Source organism: Monodon monoceros, unplaced genomic scaffold (genome assembly GCF_005190385.1).
Source record: "Monodon monoceros isolate NGI ecotype Baffin Bay Population unplaced genomic scaffold, NGI_Narwhal_1 Super_Scaffold_11, whole genome shotgun sequence".
Taxonomy (NCBI): domain Eukaryota; kingdom Metazoa; phylum Chordata; class Mammalia; order Artiodactyla; family Monodontidae; genus Monodon; species Monodon monoceros.
In genome coordinates this window covers 112,037,930-112,060,946 of record NW_021703767.1, presented here as the reverse complement: position 1 = coordinate 112,060,946, position 23,017 = coordinate 112,037,930, and the positions used below count along the sequence as shown (strand labels likewise).

General features: G+C 37.5%; 1 protein-coding gene across 1 annotated transcript in view; it reads left to right on the top strand.

Moving 5' to 3' along the window:
• The window catches only part of SUCNR1 (succinate receptor 1), a 119,154-nt gene extending 107,785 nt beyond the window's left edge, over nt 1-11,369 (top strand). The window contains exon 3 of the mRNA XM_029213744.1: nt 10,416-11,369. Coding sequence (XP_029069577.1) covers nt 10,416-11,369 — 954 coding nt within the window. The remainder of the gene's footprint in view (nt 1-10,415) is intronic.
• Nucleotides 11,370-23,017: the final 11,648 nt, after the last annotated feature.

Genomic DNA, 23,017 nt, shown 5'->3' with positions numbered 1-23,017 from the left:
GTCAGTACATTTAAGAACTGACTAGGCAGAAAGATAAGAATTATGACTAGAAAAGGAGGAAATACGAAAATAAAACAAGTAAGTTTCTTGTCATAATGAGACTTCCTATTGTCTTAATATTCATTTGAGTGTGTGCATCAGAGTTTTGAGTATTCCCAAGAGTTGCCTAGAGCTGAGCCTTGAGAAACTCCAATATTTACAACTTGGGCAAAGAAGGATTAGACCATAAAAGAGTCTACAGAGAGAGGAAGGAGGACAAGGAGATTGCCATGTCATAGAAGGCAAGGAAGGGAGAACTTCCAGAAATTGTGGAATGGGAAGTTGCTGGGAATAGAGTAAAAAATAATATTGAAAAATTACCAGTGAGCTAGAAACTAAAGCCTATTATTATTTTTTAAAAGACCATTGACCTTCAGCTGTATTCCTAAGAATTTTTAATATTATACATGCTGATCTGCAGAAAAAAATAGGAAGTCCAGATAAACCAAAAGGAGAAAGGACACAATAAAAATTATCTGGAATCTCATCACTAGGGATAAAAGTATTAATACTTTGGTACATGTCCTAAGCTTTCTAAGGTTTATTAATTTCAGATGTAAATTTCTAATTTTTTTGTTAATTTTAATTAAAAAATTGATCTTAGAAGATATGTATATCAAATTTTACCTTCTACAACAATATGTCTAAATCACAGCTATCACTACTCCAGTTGCCAGTTTTGAATATTTGTCATACTATATGCAGCATCATCTTTTATAGGGAAATAGAGCAAGGAGCTTAATTTGGTGGATTTACTACTTATCTGACCTTGGAGGAAATATTTATAAAGATGTTTTGTAAACAGTCAAGTGTTTATATTCCTCTTTCCACTGAGCAAGCATTTACAGACCATCTACTTACCTGGTAGTCACTGTACCAGGTGTAAAATGTAAACTGTGAGTAAGATAAAGTTGTGAGAAATGCTAAGAGCAAGATAAGTATACAGTGTGGCGGGCGAGGGGCTGCTAATTAGACTAGGGAGTCAGAGATCCTATCTTGGGAAACCCACACTTACACTGAGGTCTGAAAGAATTGTAGATGTAAGACAGAGTATGTGATGGAGCAAGGATCATAGGGGGAAAATGTCAGAGAAAATTTCAATGAACTGAACATTAGGAAAGTTGTCTGTGCATTCAAAGAGCAGGAAGAAAGATGAGAAAGGAGGAGAATAATACCAGGTGAGGCTGAAGTGGAGTCCAGGAGCCAGACCATGCAGGCCTTGAAGTCTCATTAAAAATTTTGGACTTTATTCCTTAGACAGTAAAAAATTATTGAAACGTTTTGGTTGAGTAGAGTAATATGATTGGAATTTTGATTGTAGTTTTTTTTTAAGATTGTTAGCTATCATGTTGAAGGTAGATTAAAAGGGGGCCAGAGAAGATGTGAGGAGACCATGGAAGGATATGGTATAGTCCAAGATGATAGTAGCCTGGATTAGAATGGTGATGAAGGAGATGGAGCAATAGTGGTGAATTGGAGAAATATCCAGACATTATAGTCAATGAGACATGGATAGTTTAGTTGTTATTGGAGGTGAGCAACAGATGACTTCAAGGATGTTGCTTGGATGTCTGAGGTGACCACCTGGGTAAATGGTGTGGCCATTCACTGAGTTAGGTTGAGGTACAGCAAGACTGAGAAGGAAGTTGGAGAGCTTGTATAGGATTTCTGGAGGTAGAGGTACCTCTGAGAGATCAATCCGTGGTAATAAGTATAAACCAGTAGAGCTTATAAGACAGATCTGTGCTGGGATAAACATTGAGAGGTTAATATGTGGATGGTCATTAAAGATAGAAAGTGGATGAGATCATCCGGGCAGAGCCTAGATAAAGAAGGAGTTCAATACTGATCCATTAGAGATACACATTAGAGATCACTTTTTGTGTTGTACATTCTCTGGGTTTGGATGATGCATAATGACAAGTATCCACCATTCCAGCATCATACAAAATAGCTTCACTGCCCTAAAAATCCTTTGTGCTCCACCTAATCATCCTTCCCTCCCTCCCCCTAAACCCCTGATCTTTTTATTATCCTTATAGTTTTGTGTTTTCCAGAATGTCAAAGAGTTGGAATCACAGAATGTAGCCTTTTCAGATTGGCTTCTTTCGCTTGGTAATATGCATTTAAGGTTCCTCCAGATCTTTTCATGGCTTGCTAGCTCATTTCTAGAAAGTCCCTGTGGCCACCACATGGCCTCTGACTGAGGTCTCTCCCCACTAATCCATTCTGCTATCAGACTAATCTTAAAGTACCGCTTTCATCACCACCTAGTGGTTCCCTGTTGCCTGTCTCAGCAAGTCTAAACAATTGGCTTCACTTTTTATGGTCTTCTTATTTATTTATATATTTATTTATTTATTAATATCTTTATTGGAGTATAATTGCTTTACAATGGTGTGTTAGTTTCTGCTATATAACAACGAGAATCAGCTATACATATACATATATCCCCATATCTCCTCCCTCTTGCGTCTCCCTCCCACCCTCCCTATCCCACCCGAGGTGGTCACAAAGCACTGAGCTGATCTCCCTGTGCTATGCAGCTGCTTCCCACTAGCTATCTATTTTACATTTGGTAGTATATAGAATTCTGTGCAACTCTCTCACTTCGTCCCAGCTTACCCTTTCTCCTCTCCGTGTCCTCAAGTCCATTCTCTACGTCTGAATCTTTATTCCTGTCCTGCAACCTTGTCTTGTTCCTGATCTTAGTGGAAATGGTATCAGTTTTTCCCATTGAGAATGATGTTGGCTGTGGGTTTGTCATATATGCCCTTTATTATGTTGAGGTAAGTTCCCTCTATGCCTACTTTCTGGAGGGTTTTTAATCATAAATGGTGTTGAAATTTGTTGGAAGATTTTTCTGCATCTATTGAGACGATCATATGGTTTTTCTCTTTCAATTTATTAATATGGTGTGTCACACTGATTGATTTGCCTATATTGAAGAATCCTTGCATTGCTGGGATATACCCCACTTGATCATGGTGTATGATCCTTTTAATGTGCTGCTGGATTCTGTTTGCTAGTATTTTATTGAGGATTCTTGCATCTATATTCATCAGTGATATTGGCCTGTAGTTTTCTTTCTTTGTGACATCTTTGTCTGGTTTTGGTATCAGGGTGATGGTGGTCTCGTAGAATGAGTTTGGGAGTGTCCCTCCCTCTACTATATTTTGGAAGAGTTTGAGAAGTATAGGTGTTAGCTCATCTCTAAATGTTTGATAGAATTTGCCTGTGAAGCCATCTGGTCCTGAGCTTTTTTTTGTTGGAAGATTTTTAGTCACTGTCGCAATTTCAGTGCTTGTGATTGGTCTGTTTATATTTTCTATTTCTTTCTGCTTCAGTCTCAAATGGTTGTGCTTTTCTAAGAATTTGTCCATTTATTCCAGGTTGTTGATTGTATTGGCATATAGTTGCTTGTAGTAATCTCTCATGATCCTTTGTATTTCTGCAGTGTCAGTTGTTACTTCTCCTTTTCATTTCTAATTTTATTGATTTGAGTCTTCTCCCTTTTTTTCTTGATGAGTCTCGCTAATGGTTTATCAATTTTGTTTATCTTCTCAAAAAACCAGCTTTTAGTTTTATTAATCATTGCTATTTTTTCCTTCATTTCTTTTTCATTTATTTCTGATGTGGTCTTTATGATTTCTTTCCTTCTGCTAACTTTGGGGTTTTTTGTTCTTCTTTCTCTAATTGCTTTAGGTGTAAAGTTAGTTTGTTTATTTGAGATGTTTCTTGTTTCTTGAGGTGGGATTGTACTGCTATAAACTTCCCCCTTAGAACTTCTTTTGCTGCATCCCATAGGTTTTAGGTTGTCCTGTTTTCACTGTCATTTGTTTCTAGGTATTTTTTGATTTCTCCAGTGATCTCTTGGTTATTAAATAGTGTATTGTTTAGCCTCCATGTGTTTGTATGTTTTACAGATTTTTTCCTGTAATTGAAATCTAGTCTCATAGTGTTGTGGTCGGAAAAGATACTTGATATGATTTCAATTTTATCAAATTTACCAAGGCTTGATTTGTGACCCAAGATATGATCTATCCTGGAAAATGGTCCATGAACACTTGAGAAGAAAGTGTATTCTGTTGTTTTGGATGGAATGTCCTATAAATATCAATTAACTCCACCTTGTTTAATGTATCATTTAAAGCTTGTGTTTCCATATTTATTTTCACTTTGGATGATCTGTCCACTGGTGAATGTGGGGTGTTAAAGTCACCTACTATGATTGTGTTACTGTCGATTTCCCCTTTTATGGCTGTTAGCATTTGCCTTATGTATTGAGGTGCTCCTATTGAGTGCCTAAATATTTACCATTGTTATATCTTCTTCTTGGATTGATTCCTTGATCATTATGTAGTGTCCTTCTCTGTCTCTTGTAATAGTCTTTATTTTAAAGTCTATTTAGCCTGATATGAGAATTGCTACTCCAGCTTTCTTTTGATGTCCATTTGCATGGAATATCTTTTAAAAGCCCTTCACTTTCAGTCTGTATGTGGCCCTAGGTCTGAAGTGGGTCTCTTGTAGACAGCATATATATGGGTCTAGGTTTTGTATCCATTCAGCCAGTCTATGTCTTTAGGTTGTAGAGCTTCATCCATTTACATTTAGGTAATTATCAGTATGTATGTTCCAATTACCATTTTCTTAATTGTTTTGGGTTTGTTATTGTAGGTCTTTTCCTTCTCTTGTGTTCCTTTAGCATTTGTTGTGAAGCTGGTTTGGTGGTTCTGAATTCTCTTAGCTTTTGTTTGTCTGTAAAAGTTTTAATTTCTCCATCAAATCTGAATGAGATCCTTGCTAGTTAGAGTAATTTTGGTTGTATGTTTTTCCCTCTCATCACTTTAAATATGTCCTGCCACTCCCTTCTGGCTTGCAGAGTTTCTGCTGAAAGATCAGCTGTTAACCTTATGGGGATTCCCTTGTGTGTTATTTGTTGTTTTTCCCTTGCTGCTTTTAATATGTTTTCTTTGTATTTAATTTTTGACAGTTTGATTAATATGTGTCTTGGCGTATTTCTCCTTGGATTTATCCTGTATGAGACTCTCGGTGCTTCCTGGACTTATTTCCTTTCCCATACTAGGGAAGTTTTCAACTACAATCTCTTCAAATATTTTCTCAGTCCCTTTCTTTTTCTCCTCTTCTTCTGGGACCCCTATAATTCGAATGTTGGTGCATTTAATGTTGTCCCAGAGGTCTCTGGGAGTGTCCTCAATTCTTGTCATTCTTTTTTCTTTATTCTGCTCTGTGGTAGTTATTCCCACTATTTTATCTTCCAGGTCACTTATCCATTCTTCTGCCGCAGTTTTTCTGCTGTTGGTTCCTTCTAGAGAATTTTTAATTTCATTTGTTGTGTTGTCCATTGTTGTTTGTTTGCTCTTTAGTTCTTCTAAGTCCTTGTTAAATGTTTCTTGTATTTTCTCCATTCTATTTCCAAGATTTTAGATAATCTTTTCTATCATTACTCTGAATTCTGTTTCATGTAGACTGCCTATTTCATCTTCCTTGTTTGGTCTGGTCGGTTTTTACCTTGTTCCTTCATCTGCTGTGTGTTTCTCTGTCTTCTCATTTTGCTTAATTTACTGCATTTGGGGTCTCCTTTTTGCAGTGTGCAAGTTCGTAGTTCCCATTGTTTTTGGTGTCTGCCCCCAGTGGCTAAGGTTGGTTCAGTGGGTTGTGTAGGCTCCCTGGTGGAGGGGACTGGTGCCTGTATTTTCGTAGGTGGGTCTGGACCTTTTCTTTCTGGTGGGCAGGACCACATCCAGTGGTGTGTTTTGGGGTGTCTGTGACCTTATTATGATTTTAGGCAGCCTCTCTGCTACTGGGTGGTGTTGTGTTCCTGTCTTGCTAATTGTTTGGCATAGGGTGTCCAGCCCTGTAGCTTGCTGGTTGTTGAGTTGAGCTGGGTCTCAGCATTGAGATGGAGATCTCTGGGAGAGCTTTCGCCGTTTGATATTATGTGGAGCCAGGAGGTGTCTGGTGGACCAATGTCTCAGCTCTCCCACCTCAGAGGCACATTCATCACAACTGGCTGGAGCACCAAGACCCTATCAGCCACATGGCTCAGAAGTAAAGGGAGAACAAAAGAAAGAAAGAAAGAATAAAATAAAGTTTTTAAAATAAAAAATAATTATTAAAAATTAAAAACAAAAAAACGAAAGACAGATATAAGAGAGCACCAAAGCAAAAAACAAATCCAGCAATGATAACAGGTGCTAAAAACTATACTAAAAAAACAAAAACAGACAGAGAGAACCCTGGGACAAATGGTAAAAGCAAAGCTATACAGACAAAATCACACAAAGAACCATAAAATACATACTCACAAAAGAGAAAAAGGAAAAAAAAATATATATCTTTGCTCCCAAATTCCACCACCTCAATTTGGGATGATTCGTTGTCTATTCAGGCATTCCACAGATGCAAGGTATATCAAGTTGATTGTGGAGATTTAATCTGCTGCTCCTGAAGCTGTTGGGAGAGATTTCCCTTTCTCTCCTTTGTTCTCACAGCTCCCAGGGTTCAGCTTTGGATTTGGCCCCGCCTCTATGTGTAGGTCGCCTGAAGGCGTCTGTTCTTCACTCACAGGGTTAAAGGAGCAGCTGATTCGGGGGCTCTGGCCCACTCAGGCCGTAGGGAGGGAGGGGTACGGAGTGCGGGGCGGGCCTGTGGCGGCAGAGGCCGTCGTGACGTTGCAGCAGCCTGAGGCTCACCTTGCGTTCTCCTGCGGAAGTTGTCCCTGGATCCCGGGACCCTGGCAGTGGCGGGCTGCACAGGCTCCCCGGAGGGAAGGTGTGGATAGTGGCCTGTGCTCGCGCACAGGCTTTTTGGTGGCGGCAGCAGCAGCCTTAGCATCTCATGCCCGTCTCTGGGGTCTGCGCTGATAGCCGCCGCTCGCATCTTTCTTTGGAACTTGTTTAGGCAGTGCTCTGAATCCCCTCTCCTTGCGCACCCCAAAACAATGGTCTCTTGCCTCTTCGGCAGCTCCAGACCTTTTCCCGGACTCCCTCCCAGCTAGCCGTGGTGCACTGGCCTCCTTCAGGCTGGGTTCACACAGCCAACCCCAGTCCTATCCCTGGGATCCGGCCTCCGAAGCCCGAGCCTCAGCTCCCAGGCCCCGCCCACCCTGGTGGGTGAGCAGACAAGGCTCTCCGGCTGGTGAGTGCTGGTTGGCACCGATCCTCTGTGTGGGAATCTCTCCGCTTTGCCCTCTGCACCACTGTTGCTGTGATCTCCTCCACGGCTCCGAAGCTTCCCGCCTCCGTCACCCGCAGTCTCTGCCCGTGAAGGGGCTTCCTAGTGTGTGGAAACCTTTCCTCCTTCACAGCTCCCTCCCACTGGTGCAGGTCCCGTCCCTATCCTTTTGTCTCTGTTTTTTCTTTTTTCTTTTGCCCTACCCAGGTACGTGGGGAGTTTCTTGCCTTTTGGGAGGTCTGAAGTCTTCTGCCAGCGTTCAGTAGGTGTTCTGTAGGAGGTGTTCCACGTGTAGATGTATTTCTGATGTATTTATGGGGAGGAACGTGATCACTACGTCTTACTCTTCCACCATCTTGAAGGTCTCCTATGTCTTGTTTTTAAGACTGACAAGATGAAAGTGTCTAAATGCTGATCAAAAGGATGCAGTTGAGGTGGAGAAGCTGAAGAGACAGTAAAGAGACAAGATGGTTAACGTGTAGGAATCTTGAGAATTTGGGAATGAGTTGGATCTGGAGTAAGTCCAGAGGAATAGATATTCTCTGCTGTCACAGGAAGGAAGGAGGAGAGGACAGTAACGGAGGAAGGAACCAGAGAGTGGACACCCAGTGGATGGGCTCTGTCTCAGGGATTTGTAGGCAAAACTCATCCATGATGAGTAGGACAGAGGTTTAAAAAAATTGGAAAGGTATGACAACGAAAAATGTAATAAGTCGCGGGCAATGTGAGAGAGCAGTAGAATCACATAACCTCAAACACAGAGTGAAACCAATTTGCATGGTTCTTCAGCATCGTTCAATGTGTCTGCTGCCTGAGGAAGTTCCAATCTAGCTTCTTCTAGTGTTGGACTTTGTGGCAGGTTGCCATGGAAAGCCTTGAGGAGAGGAATTTAGAGGAATCTCAGAGGAATTTAGGATGTTTTAAAGTAAGTAATTAAAAATAACTCATCAAAATATTGCATTTATCATATCTACAATTCCATGAATTATTTTTGTAAATAAAACACTCTCAAAGTAGCAGCGATCTTGGGAACTCCCTAGCAGTCCAGTGGTTAGGACTCTAGGACTCGGTGCTTTCACCTCAGGGGAGCTCGGATCAATCCCTGGTTGAGGAACTAAGATTCCGGAAGCCTCGTGGCACAGCCAAAAAAAAAAAAAAGTAGCAGTGATCTTCAACTGAAATAAAACATTTGAATTTGACAAAAATCAATAAAAGTTCTCCAGATGCCTTCATTACAGAAAATTCTGCTCAATGTTTGCATGCTTCCCAGAAGAGGCAGTTCTGATGCATTTGTTCTTATTTTGCTCTATTTACCAAAATACTTTACTAAGAGAATCATTTGATTGCAACTAACACTCCAAGGCCTATTTGATAGGAAATTTTATTTTCAACCTTGCTTTTTTCTTACTAGAAATAAGTAGGATTTAATATTTCAAAATGGCAATCCAGTACATTTTTAAGAAATCCAATTCTTTAAATAGTCTATCCGACCACAAATAATCTTGCCTCTTTAAAGAGAGAAAGTGGCAGGTGAGCAAGACTTTTGAAGTTTGAATGAATCAGATTGCTTATTTTCATGGCCCCTATTCAGAAGGGGCTATGACTGTGGTCTATTACTAAATGTATGACCTTTCAAGACTCAGTGACTTTGTGTATAAAGTGAAAGTAATAACAATCCCCAGTCCCTTATGTCACTGTATTAAATGAGATAATCCTCGGAAAGTGGTGAGCACAGTGCCTAGTACACTATAAGCTTTCAGTAAATAGTGGCCACTGGTATTATTATTACTAATATTTTCAGCTTCATATTTTAAATTTTTAAAATCATGTTTTAACACTGGAGTTGTACAGATTCTATTAAATGTTAAGAATACTATTTTGAGCACTATATTTGTTGCTAGGTCTGCCATAACAAAATGTTTTGGACTGGGTGGCTTAAACAACAGAAACTTATTTTCTCACAGTTCTAGAGGCTAGAAATCCGAGATCAAGGTGTCGGCAGGTTTGGTTTCTCTTGAGGCCTCTTTCTTTGGCTTGCAGATGGCTGTCTTCTGACTATGTCCTCACATGGCCTTTCCTCTATGTGCATGCATCCCTGCCGTCTCTTTCTCATCATATATGGACACAAATATCTATGATCTCATGTAACCTTAATTACTTCTTTTAAGGTCCAGCTCCAAATATGGTTAAATTCTGAGGTACTGGGCTTTGGGGCCTCACCATAGGAATTTGTGGGGAGCACAATCCATCCCATAACAAGCATGCTGAAGTATGTAGTGAAAGATCACTGCGTGTGGTGCAATAGGCTGAAGGTCAAATTCTGGCTCTGGCATTTTGTGACCTGTGATTAGTAATTTAATTCTTCAACCCAGGTTGTTCTCATGTCTAGTAGGATGGAAGTGGGATTGAGTTAAATGAATTCTTCTGAAAATTAGAGATAATATTTGTGATGTGCTGGGCATATAACATGTCAATAAATATGTTGTCTTGTTGCAAAAAATTTTTAAAGACTGGCGTTGTGTTTTATAAACTTAAAACAACAAGCATAATCCTTTGTCAATATGAAAACATAAAGCTATTAATATTGCAAGACTAGAGTTATAAGAATCCCTGTTTCCTCTTCTAGGTTATGGTTCAATTAAATTTAACTCAGAGGATTTGTTGAACAACTGTGATATGCTAGGGACCACAGTCAATCCTGAAGACACACATTGAATTCGACTCTTCACTTACTTCACTGCACTTTCTCTTGGCCTCCTTGTGTTTGTCAAGTCCTCTATGCATGTTTCCAGGTCTGGGCCTTTGCATGTGCTTTTCTTTATGTTTGATACTCTTTATCATTACCTGATATGCACTTATTTGATTAGTTCCTGATTTTTCCCGAGAGTATAAATTATTTGAGATGAGGAGCTTTGTTTTACTCATGGCTGTCATCCCGTGTCTAGCACATAGTTCAAAGGAACTCAATGAATATTTGTGGAAATAATATATTAGTGATATATATGTACATGATTACGTTTGTATGCATACGCGCTCCTTACTAACGTAACCAACTCTCTGCAGTTCAACCTTTAAGTGTTATTTGATGATGATGATGTTGATGCTGCTGAGGTTCTGCAGTTTTATCTTCAGTCGTAGCCTAGTGATTCATCCTTATATTTTCTCTCTCTCTTCTTTAGGCATGGAATGCAACTTGTGAAAACTGGCAGGCAGTGGAGGCTGCTCTGGAAAAGTACTACCTTTCCATTTTTTACGGGTTTGAGTTTATTGTGGGAATCCTTGGGAATACTGCTGTTGTTTTCGGCTACCTCTTCTGCCTGAAGAACTGGAACAGCAGTAACATCTATCTCTTTAATCTCTCTATCTGTGACTTGGCTTTTTTGTGTACCCTCCCCATGCTGATGAGACATTATGCCCAGGGAAAATGGACATATGGGGATGTGCTCTGCCTAAGCAACCGATATGTACTTCATGCTAACCTCTACACCAGCATTCTTTTCCTCACTTTTATCAGCATCGATCGATACATGCTCATGAAGTATCCGTTCCGGGAACACTTCCTACAAAAGAAAAAGTTTGCTGTTTTAATCTCTTCGGCCATTTGGGGATTAGTGACCTTAGAGCTCCTGCCCATACTTCCTCTTATAAATCCTGTTATAGCTTCCAAAGGCACCAACTGTACTGATTATGCAAGTTCTGGAGACCCCCGTAATGTGCTCATTTACAGCATGTGTCTAACCTTCTTGGGGTTCCTCATTCCTCTTTTTGTGATGTGCTTCTTTTATTTCAAGATTGGTGTCTTCCTGAAGCACAGGAGCCGGCAGCTCTCTACTGCTTTGCCCCTTGAGAAGCCTCTCACCTTAGTCATCATGGCAGTTGTGATCTTCTCCGTGCTTTTTACTCCCTATCACATCATGCGAAACGTGAGGATTGCTTCACGCTGGGGGATCTGGAAGCAGACCCCATGCACTAAGGCCACCATCAACTCCTTGTACATTGTGACTCGGCCGTTGGCCTTTCTGAACAGTGTCATCAACCCTGTCTTCTATTTCTTTATGGGAGATCATTTCAGGGAGATGCTGATGAACAAACTGAGATACCTCTTCAAGTTCCTTACATCCTTCAGAAGATGAGCTCACGGACTCACATTTTCATTCAGGGAAAACTGAGGTGCTTGTGTAACAGATTGTTTTACACAAGCAGCTGTAGGCCAGTTAGCGTTTGATTTAACTCACAGACGTAAATCAGAGAGGGTCACAGATTTGACCCTGTTTTAAAGGCATGTTGGACCCAGGGTGTGTGAAAAGGAGAAAATGGGAAGTATTTATTGGTTTCTTGACCTAAGCACTGAAAGGAGTCGGACTAGCACCGTCTAATGTTTGAGCACGTAAGTCCAAAATAAGACCTTCTCAATCAGTGTACAAGGAACAGAAGATGGATGAAGCAGCAAGTTGTCTGTGTTTAATCACTGGTCAGATTGTAAAAAGAACAATTTTGTTGGCACCATTCTGTATGTTATTCATACAATCCTATAACTTTGTGTGAGAACCAAATAATAGAAGATTGGTCATATGCTATTAAATATTGTTGCTAGAGGTGCTCGTGAGCATATTTAGAGCAAACAGTAACAATGAGCAGAAAGCAATATAACGAGTTCAAGGATGCCTATATTTCTTTATATTGATCATGAATTGGGGTCAAGTTGTAATTTTAAGCCCTTTTTTATTGTATGGTTTTTTAGTGAAAAGAATCCTATAAAATAGAAAGAGATGGTTTAATAAAGAGAGCAATATGAGATGGTTTAATAAAGAGGGAGACATATTTGAGCTTGGATCTCAGGAGACTTGGGTATAAATGATTTTATGCGAATGCTAGAGAGAGATACCAAGGATAACTGCAAAAATTCCAAAGTCATAGAACAAAGCACTTACCAGGAAACCCAAACCAAGACAAAACAAAACAAAACAAAAGTGAGTGCACTGTTTTTATAATGAGTGTGCCATCTGGCATTTTATGATCACAATTTGATTGTCAGTGCATGGAAAGATATTAAGTTCATTAGCCTTCCTGATCTTGATTAAGTAGTAAACTTTAAAATATATTAATAACATAAAACCAGCAAGTAAGAGGAAATGAAATGGTAAGACCAAAATTTGTTGGGTTATTTTCCCTTTCAGAAGAAAAAAAATCACGGTTTTTCCACCTCCCCACACACATTTTTTTTTTTTTTTTTTTGGTAAGCAATGGGATCATTTACAAGGACAACTTTATCTTGAGAAAGTGACTCACATCTTCAATGAGACATTTTCATAGAACATTACCTAAGACCATTGGAGGGAATGTTCTAAACAAAATGCAGTATATGAACTTGCAGAATATATGGAACATTTATGTATATATCAATATAGATTATCTCAGGAGGGCTACTTAGACACCATTCCATGCCACAAAACAAATTTAGGGGAAAAAAATGAGTGCTGCATTAGCTATCTGAAGTCAAAAAGTATCACATAATAACTCACTTATTGCATGTAATAAAATGTGTGCATGGCTACATGTGTATGCTCTTTTCCTTGAGGCCATTAGCTGTAATGTGAAGGATAAAATAAGCATTATGAGAGCAAAGACATAAAATTCCATTGTCCTTCCTGTTTTGAGATACTCTGGCAATATTATATTCTGACATTCCAAAAACCCAAAATATTCCCATTGAAATACTGTAAAAACACATTACCCACAAAGGATTTGTTTTCCTACCTAACATTAGGCTTTAAAATATTTTTTCATGCTTTGTCTTTATTATCAATATTTTTAAAATGTCAATGTAATTTTATAACTGCCTGATAGTTAATCTTCTGAATTTTTTCATCAGAAAAGGCTGCAGAAAGGGTCTTAGGAAAGAAATATTTGCTTACCTGAAAATATTAGCAGATAAGCTTAGCAACATATAATTTAATTGCAATTTGTATTTTATGCATTGGTTTTCATTTGTAAAGATGAAATTCAATTTGCCTCACACCTATGCCAAGAAGTGGCAGGGGTAGACTCTTTTTAATAGTACAGTGAAAAAGTTTGTGAAACTATAAGCTCTTACATGTATCTTTTAACCAAAATGTTAAGTAATTTTATAGCACATTTATCTTTTTCTTTTTTTGCTCAAATCTGTCATGTGGTAACTTAATCCTTAACAGACTAAAGAGACCTGCACTGAAATTATAAGAGCCACTCCGTTTGCCTTTTGTACTAGGTGATTACAATCACAAACAATAAATAATGGAAATCCTTTTGCATTTGTGGTTTTCAAAGGAAATAATGTTGGATTTTTGTATCTTGTCTTTTATTGGCTCCCTAGTATCTTCGGAATCATGTCTAAACTACTTGGTCCAGCATTTTTCAGTCTGGACCCACCTATTCTTTGCACATTCTCTCTCGTTGCTTTCGTCACAAATTATACCCTCCAGCCAAAGATAGCTACTTCATTTCATTATATTTAGAACTTTCTTTACTGGGTACACCTGGATGCTCACCCTTGTTTTTTCATGCCCACATATAAAAAAAAATCTAAGCCTTTATTAAGATCCATCTTATCTGTCACGTCATCTTAAAGCCTTACTTTTAGATCTTCTCCTCCCAAAATCTGGAAATAAATCTGCCTACTTCTAGGGCTTCACACTATTTTTGAGTACTGTTTTTATAAAACACATTATTTTGGGCCTTATATTATAGTTGTTCAGATTCAAGTCAACTCTTAGGTCTGCTAATGGAAAAACCATATGTAACTTTTTAATTTAATTTTTGTTGTCTTCATAGCACCCAACAAGGTACATTTTAAATGATCTTATAGAACAAATTTGAATTCAATGCTCCTTTTGAGGGTGCATATCAAGCTATTTTCTGTCATCACTACTTTTATAATGAATGCTATTTTATATGAAGGATAGAGTGTCTATACACAAATACATGTGCCAGCCGCCATTGCCCTGTCCCTTATATTTTCCTCTATAGTTTTTAGCATAGTTTTAATGAATGCTTAAGATCTGTGCCTGCTAGTTCCAAATCTGGGTCATGCTGAAGTTGGTCTCCATTGATTGCTTCTTCTCTTTAAGTTCTTTAATTATGGGTGACAATTTCCTGTTTCTTCCCATCTAATAAATTTAACTATACTCTGAGCACTATGAATAACACCTTGTGGAGACTCTGGATTCTGTTACGTTTCATTGAAAAGTACTGAGATTTTGTTTCATGGCTGAACTCAAACGCCAAACTCTGCAATCTCAGTTCAGTTATTTTAGCCAGCTTAGAAACTAAGCTGTTTAGAATCTACCCAGCACATCCATAATTCAGAGGTCAGCTAGAGACTTGAGCAGAGTTTATACACAGGATGTATATAAACTCATCTGTAGGATCTTCCCCCACTTACTTTCCAGATGCTGAGTTCATCCTGAACTTGTCCTTTGCTTTCTCATGCCAGATAGACACAACAGGTTTCTTTCTGGATTTTAACAACCCTGCGTTGCCTGACAAGGACCTGCACCCACGCCACAAGCTGTTTAAAAAGAAAGATCTTCACACACTTAACCTTGGAATATCATGCTATTTTGAAACTTGAGTGATATAATATCCATTGGTGACAGTGGCTGTTCCCAGATGCCAGATCTAAGTGGAAGTACTCATCAAGAGCACAGTGGTTAGTCAGATCTCTTGGGTTCAGCAATCCAAGCAGGATGCCATGAAAAAGGATCTGCAACAGAAGAGGAGAAGGAAACATGAGCATATTTATGAGTATAAATGAGACATATTCCAGGGACCTTACAAAAATACATACCCGGGCAGGATTTTAGACATACTGAGTAGGTAGAGTACAATCAAGAAAAAGCATTATTATTTTATGATTCTATTTGCACTCCCAAATTGGTGGACCTGGAGAAAGTCTTGGCACACATATACAAATTTTCTATATAGAGAGATAAATATATACATATTTAATACATGTAACAGGAAAGTAAACTCATGACATCAATCATGCAATCACTTAGTTCCTATGAGACATTTTCTCATTAAACTTTGTCTATACCAGGAGACTGATGAGACTTAAACTGAAATGTGCCTTGGATGCTAAACACATTTAAAATAAAAATAAAAATCATATTATGTATTATGTAAACAGGTAGAATCATGTGGCAGCTTGCCACTTGTATAAAAAAATACTTATTCAACAAATATTTCCAGTGTTTGCCAGAAATTTTGTCGTTGGTTAAGCTATGAATAACAAATATTTCTTGCCTTCAATTAGGTCCTGGTCTTATAAGGAAAACAGACACATAAACAGACAGGAGTAAGTACAGGGCAAAAATAGAGATGTGCCCAAAGTGCTAAAAGTGCATGGAATCATTCTGTCACAGTAGGTTGGGGAATGATTTGGAGGTGACACCAATTCTGCTGAGGGCTGCCATGTGGAGGGGGGTGGGTGTGGGGAGGGCAACAGAAGGGGTGAGGCATAAAGGCATATGCCTGGAAGGTAGACATTTGCAGGCAAACCCCATGAGGGATCAATTCTTGTCTAAGTGTGCATTTTTAGATGAGACGGTCAGTAGTGTCTTTCTGGAAGTAGAGAAACCATACATGTATGCAAAGCTGTTCAGCTTGCAATGCAGTGTACATGGAACCATTCAAGAGTTCTCCAACTAGGACTTTTCCTAAAAGGGTTATTTTAGGGAGGCTTAAACAAAGACAGAAAATAAAATTTACTAAACAGTTAAATTATTAATTTGACATACTTTTTCCTGCTCTCTTTCTTTCACTGCTCTGCCAGCTCTGTCACTCTTACCCCAGCCTCCTCTTTCTTCAATATTGGTCTTCTCAGCTCCCTCTTCTTTTTCACTCTTTCCCTCCAGAAAATTTCATTGATTTATGTCTTATCTCTGAGCTTAAATTGATTCCTGTGCCACCTCTACAGGGAAATTTGATTTTATCTTCAAATCTTATTTCAAGATTTTATAAATACCCTGTCAATAAAGAGACATATTTTAGAAATATTGGTATCATATTAATTATGGCATCAAATAATTAAATCAATGAGATAGAGTGTCACAATTTATCTGTTTATAGCAATGTTTCTCAAGATACATAAAAAGAGGATTGAGATCAACATTACCTGCAAATCTCTCAAAATATATTTTTTTTAATTTGTGAAAAATTTCATGCCCCTTCTGAGGTAAAGGAATCACTTTGAATGTCTGTTCATTCTCAGAGAACCTCCAGTGTGCAGCCTCAAAATGTTAATACAACAGTATAGAAATATCTACCCCAGTATCAATTATAGAAAGCAACCTCATTTTGTAACTATGGTTTCCTTTATAGAGATCACAGATAAAATATTCAGTATGCAGCACACATCATTTTTTGATTTATCAGTCTAGGTGCAATTATCAGTAAAATTTATATTGCTTAGAAATAGTTTCTAATCTTTTTACTAATTATTGTTTATAATTACTTACAAAAAGGAGGAATTTTGTTTTGGTCTTGTAACTAACTACCCAGAGCTTTAGTACCCATTACTCTATTTCTGAGTCACATAGTTCAAAACGGTTATTGGGAAACCCCATGATTTAATTTAGACAGCGTTTAAATGTTTTAAAATATTGTTAAATCAGTCTGACACAAATAAATCAATTAAATAAAATGAATTAATAAAAGACCATACCCAGTACCACGGTTTACTAATATTTTCAAGGTTGTGGGCAGGCAAGGGGCATAAGCAAAGCAGAGAATGCTCTGGAACATTGAGAGCACCTCCCCAGGCCCTTCCTTCTCCCAGTGGAAAAGCCCTCTGACCCAAAGTATTGGATGAGGTATCTAAGAAAGTTTGCAAGGCACTTTAGATTGTCATACATAGATGTTGTGTGTCCTAGATAGTTATAGCATATGTTACATTTCACAGGAAGCCATGCTTCATAAAGCCAGATTCTAGCTTTATTCATCAATATGTCAATCCTAAACCATGGGAATTCTGCTAAAAAATATTCCATAGATAAGCACTCTCTTATGAATAGCATTAGTCTATTTTCCAGGAGGCCCAATCACCATGTTTACAAAATTAGACCAGGTCGTCGCTAGCCTTTTTCTTTCCTAGGTGGCTCTCCACTTACCAGAACAGGAGAAAATGAATCATAGGCATCTGTTTGAAATCTTTTCTTCCCAATCCCTGCTAGGTGATTTGAAAAGGAGTTGTGGAGTGCCCTGACTGTTGTTTTCAAATTCGGTTCCAGTACATTCCTGTTTAGTCAGTTACAGTTTGTAAATATCACCAAACCTGTGTTCAGTTATCAATAGTATAAACTTTTCATACTCAAATCACATATGGAATCAAGTAAGAGTCAAAAATCTAATTTATTTTCAAATCAGCATTACTTAAATAATTTCTACTGCACAAAATACTTCTGAGTAAATATTTAAATTTGTTAGAACATTGCACTATTTTATGATTGCTTTTATTGTTGTTTAAGGACTTATAATACAGACTCAATGAGTTGGGAAGAAATATCAGTTCTAAATGTTTGCCTATTAATTAAGAAAAGCACTATTCAGTTCTAAATGTTTGCCTAGTAATTAGGAAAAGTGCTTAAAAATTTTTTTTCATCTGTTTTTTCACATGATTGGAAGGTATAGTGAGCTTTTGTAGAGTAATGAAGATGAAGCTGATAAAAGGATACCTAAAAGGCCTATGTAGCCTTCAAATATATTATAAGTAATAAATATCTTGAAATCTAGATAAATAAAGTGAAGAGCTAAATAACCTCAATAACATCATATCATTAAGCAAAAGTGTGAAGTGTTAGGACAATCTTGGAAACAGAATAAAAGTTTGTAAATTTGGCAGTAATTTGGTTATGTAGAGTATGGGTAAGAAAAGGGGATTAGAACTTTATTTTTTATTGCATCCAGTAACTGTGATATGTTGAAAAGACAAATGATCATTCATTTTGCTGAATCACTGAATAATCACTAAATAGGTGATTGTAGATATATCCTGTTTATAGAATTGAAATGATTTTCTTGGGAAACATCAGTCATTTATATTTTTAGCATGTATTACTCAAAAGTTTTTCAGAAAGAATAAACATACTTGGTTTGTTATCTGGCCTTTCACAATTCAGAATTACTTCATTTTTAAGAAATCCTACTTTCCTAAGATGGTACTTAAAACTATTTATATACCTAAGTATGCTTAGCAAATATATGTTCATGATTCTATGGTCTACAAATAATGACAAAAGACATCGAGGATTTGTTTTTTAATTATTCTGAAATTTTTAACTCTTTATGTTGGAACAAAAACAATAGTAAAATGAACTCCCAATGTTCCTGTCACGTAGCTACAATATTTATCAACTTATGGAAGACCCTGTTTTATAAGTACCCTCACCTTTATCATATTGAAGTAAATGCCAGGCATCATATCATTTAATCCATAAATGTTAATATTTATCTCTAAAAGATAAAAACTTATTTTTAAAAGTTATAAGTATATCGTAGAATGGGTTACTGATTTCATGTTTTCACTCCTACTTTATTATAGAATTACCCATTTATGACCTTTACCATGTGGCTTTACAGTTCCACCTCTGTGGAGAGTTTGTGTCCTCACCTGTAGATGTTGAACTTGGCCATGAAAATAGCTTGAAATGTTAGTGCTCATGACACCAGCAAAGACTGCATAGTGCTGTGTGATTAAGTCTGACCTCTGTGCTCCTGTCATCTGTCTCTAAAAAATCATGAGATCTAGGGAGACTGAGAAACTCATGGGACACATTTGAACACAAGCCCATAGGCTGAGGCAGAACTGTCCAGACAATGCACAAATATTGGGGAAAGAGAAAGAAATATGTGCTGAAATTTGAGATTTAGATGTAATTATTGCATCTAAAATTATTTAACAGTATTTTTTTTACTATCATTGAATATCAAATATCCAGTTTTAAAATTTCCAATTCTGTCAAAAAATGTGATATATATCATAAAGTGTATAATGTATACATATACACAATAAGTGTATAATGTGTATATGTGTGTGCATACACACATATATACACACGTATGTATATATATAATATAGTGTATGTGTGTAAAACAAATTCTTTTTTACTTTTAAAATTAAAATTACACATTGTAATTGATTAATGTCTCTAAAATCTGTAGGCATCTGTATCTTTTATTTTATTATAATTTATTTGTTGAATAAATTAGGTTGCTCATTCTGTAGATTTTCCCGTGGTCTGCATCTTGCTGACTACATCCTGTGACTGCCATTTAACGAGTTCCTCTGATTACTGAGTTTCTTATAAATTGGATTTCGAATCTGGAGCCTTAATCAGTTTGCTGCTCATTTTTACTTGGATGCTTTTGCAAGACTACTTCATAAATGCTGTTTTGTTCCTTCATCAAGAGGTCTGGTTCTCTCTATACTGTGATGATAGAGGCCACTGATCATGAATGAATACATTCACTAATCGTTTGGAGAATTGAAATATGGTGATATCTAAGTCTAATATTCTTTCTTTACTTATTAACTACAACACTTCTATAAAGAGGCACATTACACATCTACTATATGGTTACCCAGGAGTAGCCAAATACATATAGAAGAGAAAGGATAAATGCTTGTTCTTTTCCTTTATTTACCAGTTTTAAAAATAATAAGCTGGTTTCCTAGCATTCTCCAATATTGAGCTATAAGCTTTTTTTAAGCTATTTTTAGGAACTCATAGATTTAAATTATGTGATATGTTTAAATTTATTATAGTTATATCCTTGTTTATGGCTAAATTGTCCCTTATTTGACCACTGAGAAATTCCTCAAGTGGGCTCCTGAGTACTTTTGGTATGATTTTTTTTTTAAGCTTTTTTGTTTTTGATGTGGACCAGTTTTGGGAAGTCTTTATTGAATTTTTTACCACATTGCTTCTGTTTTAATTTTTTGGCCGTGAGGCATGTGGGATCTTAGCCCCTCAACCAGGGATCGAACCCGCACCCCCTGCATTTGAAGGTGAAGTCCTAACCACTGGACCACCAGGGAAGTCCTGGTATGATTTTTTTTATGTCTTTGATAGTTTCCTTGCTATTTGGTATGCCCATCTTGCACATTTCATACCACTAGAATCAGCCATTTTCCCAAGGAACTCTCATTATTTTTAGTGAGACATAATATTTCAACTGAGTGCTAATTGTGTATTTCTTCTAGGTTTTTTATTTTTTCAGAAATTTTCAGTGGACAATATTTTTAAGGTAAAATATTAAAAAAATGTTTAAGATAAAATACTTCATGAGTTTATACTGTCTTCTTTCTCCCATGCCACGAATCCTGATTCTTAATAACATGATAAACTTAAATATCATATAATTTTCTTTTTTTCCAGCTTATACACAAGTCCCAGATTGTCAATATCAACACTACCACAAATAGTATGATTTCTAAAATCATTTTAAGATATACATTTTACTTTGTTGTTATTTTTTGTCCTTAAAATATACCTACTAAAGATGTATAATCTATTACTACATTTTAATGTCAGTTTTGGAATAGTTTCTCTCAGCATAGTTATATCAACAACTGGATACACTTTTAGGTTCATTCTTTGCATTTTAGTATAAGCATATATGGTAAATAGTCTCCAAAGATGGCCTCCATCAGTTCTTTTCTTACTTGACAAATGTGGTACTCTCCTCTTGAGAGGTGGAATTTATTTCCCCACACCCTGAATCTGGGTTGGTCTTGTGATGCTTTGACCAGCAAAGGTGATTTCCTGGAAATTCTGAGCCCCAGACTTAAGAGAACTGACAGCTTCTGCTTTCTGCTTTCTTCTTGTAACTCAGCCATAAGGCTTGAGGAGGTTCAAGAAGTCTTGATGATAGACCCATCTGGAGAAGGTCAAGACCTCTGCTGAGAGTCTCAGCTAAGGCCCCTGCAAATGGCAAGCAATTATGTGAATGGAGCCATTTTGGACTCTCCAGCTCTTCCAGCACCCCAGCTCTAGAGCCTGTTCTTCCCTGTTTTTTTGTAAAGTAAATTTTAAAATTGTCATATACTTCCTGAGATCTCCTGGCTTTGCCCTCCGACCCACCCATTCCTTTTATAAGGAATCTTCTCTTTCCTTTATTCCCATTGACACTGTCCTCAATTTGGATTCGATGTCCAGAAGTTTCCCATCAGAGTAGGACTTTATCCTAGAAGACAGCTTCAGTTGATTAATTAAAAAAAAAAATTCATAGGACCATGAATTGTGCCAGCAACCCCACACCTGACTGTGGACCACTTGTGCTATATGTTATATCAGAGAGACTTGGATAATAATAGTTTTGCTACTTAACAGCTATGTGAATTTGCACAAGTTTCTTAGTATCACTAAATCTGTTTGCTTTTCTACAAAATGAGGAAAATAATGGTCTTTTGGGCACTTCCCTGATGACGCAATGGTTAAGAATCCACCTGACAATGCAGGGGACAGGGGTTTGATCCCTGGCCTGGGAAGATCCCACATGCTACGGAGCATCAAAACTCCCATGCCTAAAGCCTGTGCTCTGCAACAAGAGAAGCCACCGCAATGAGAAGCCTGCTCACTGCAATGAAGAGTAGCCCCTGATCACCACAGCTAAAGAAAGCCCGTGTGCAGCAACGAAGACTCAACGCAGCCAATAAATAAATAAATAAATGCCTTTTGCCCCATAGAATTATTGTAAAGGAGACAGTGCATGATGCACCTAATGGACTTGACACAGTGAATGACACATAATAAGCACTCTGCAACTTTCACAAAATTTATTAATTAGAAGTGATTTCAAATGTCTCTATGACATTTTAGTCTTAAAATCTAAGATTAAACCACACCTAGGAACAGTACGAAAAACGAAAGTAATTATTTTTCTTTCTTCACATGTTGACACATTGAACACTTTCATCAAAGAAGGCCAAGAATAACAGGAGAAACATTCTATGTAAAACAATAATTATCAATGTAGTTATTGTTATCATTGAGCACCTATGTTGTGTCTAGTATTATGCATACACTCACACATTTAATCCCTAATGCAATTTTTAAGTTAGGTATTACCACTTCCATCTCTATGAGGCATTAAAGAGGGATCTAATAAACTTCCCAGGTTAAGCACATGGAAATTTGATGTCCACCCAATATGACTCCAAAGGATTCCATGCTGTTCTTATACAAGCAACAGTGGAAGGAACTTAGCTTCAAGAAAAGGGAAACTCAGCCTAACACAGGGGAAAGGAATAGACATGGATGCTATTCACAAATATTTGAATAATTTTCATAAGGAAGAGAAACTATATTTAGTCTGTGATGCTTTCTAGGGCTGGACTTGTCCAGTGGTTAGAAGGGAATTGAGATTCAGTTCCAGAAAAGAACCAACTTTCTTTCCTATGACTGTCTGAAAATTGGCTGCCTTGAAAAGTAATATGTTCACCTTCACTGGCGATGCCCTGTGTTGTCGGAGGTACTATAAAGAGTGTGCATGTCTTACATCGGCCAGAAAAACCACTGGGTTTCCTCCTACTTGGAGATTCTATGACTGGAGGTACTGCTCCAAGCATAACAGAGTCCTAGAAAAAAAAATTAATCCTAACCTTCAGGCACCTGAGGTTAGTTTGGACAGTCATACAAAAAAAAAATCACTCTCCTAAAAAGCTGAAAAGTATCCTATTTTATGTTCAAATTGCCACTGATCTCCTATTCAGAGTTCCTCTACACCATTTAAAATTATACAG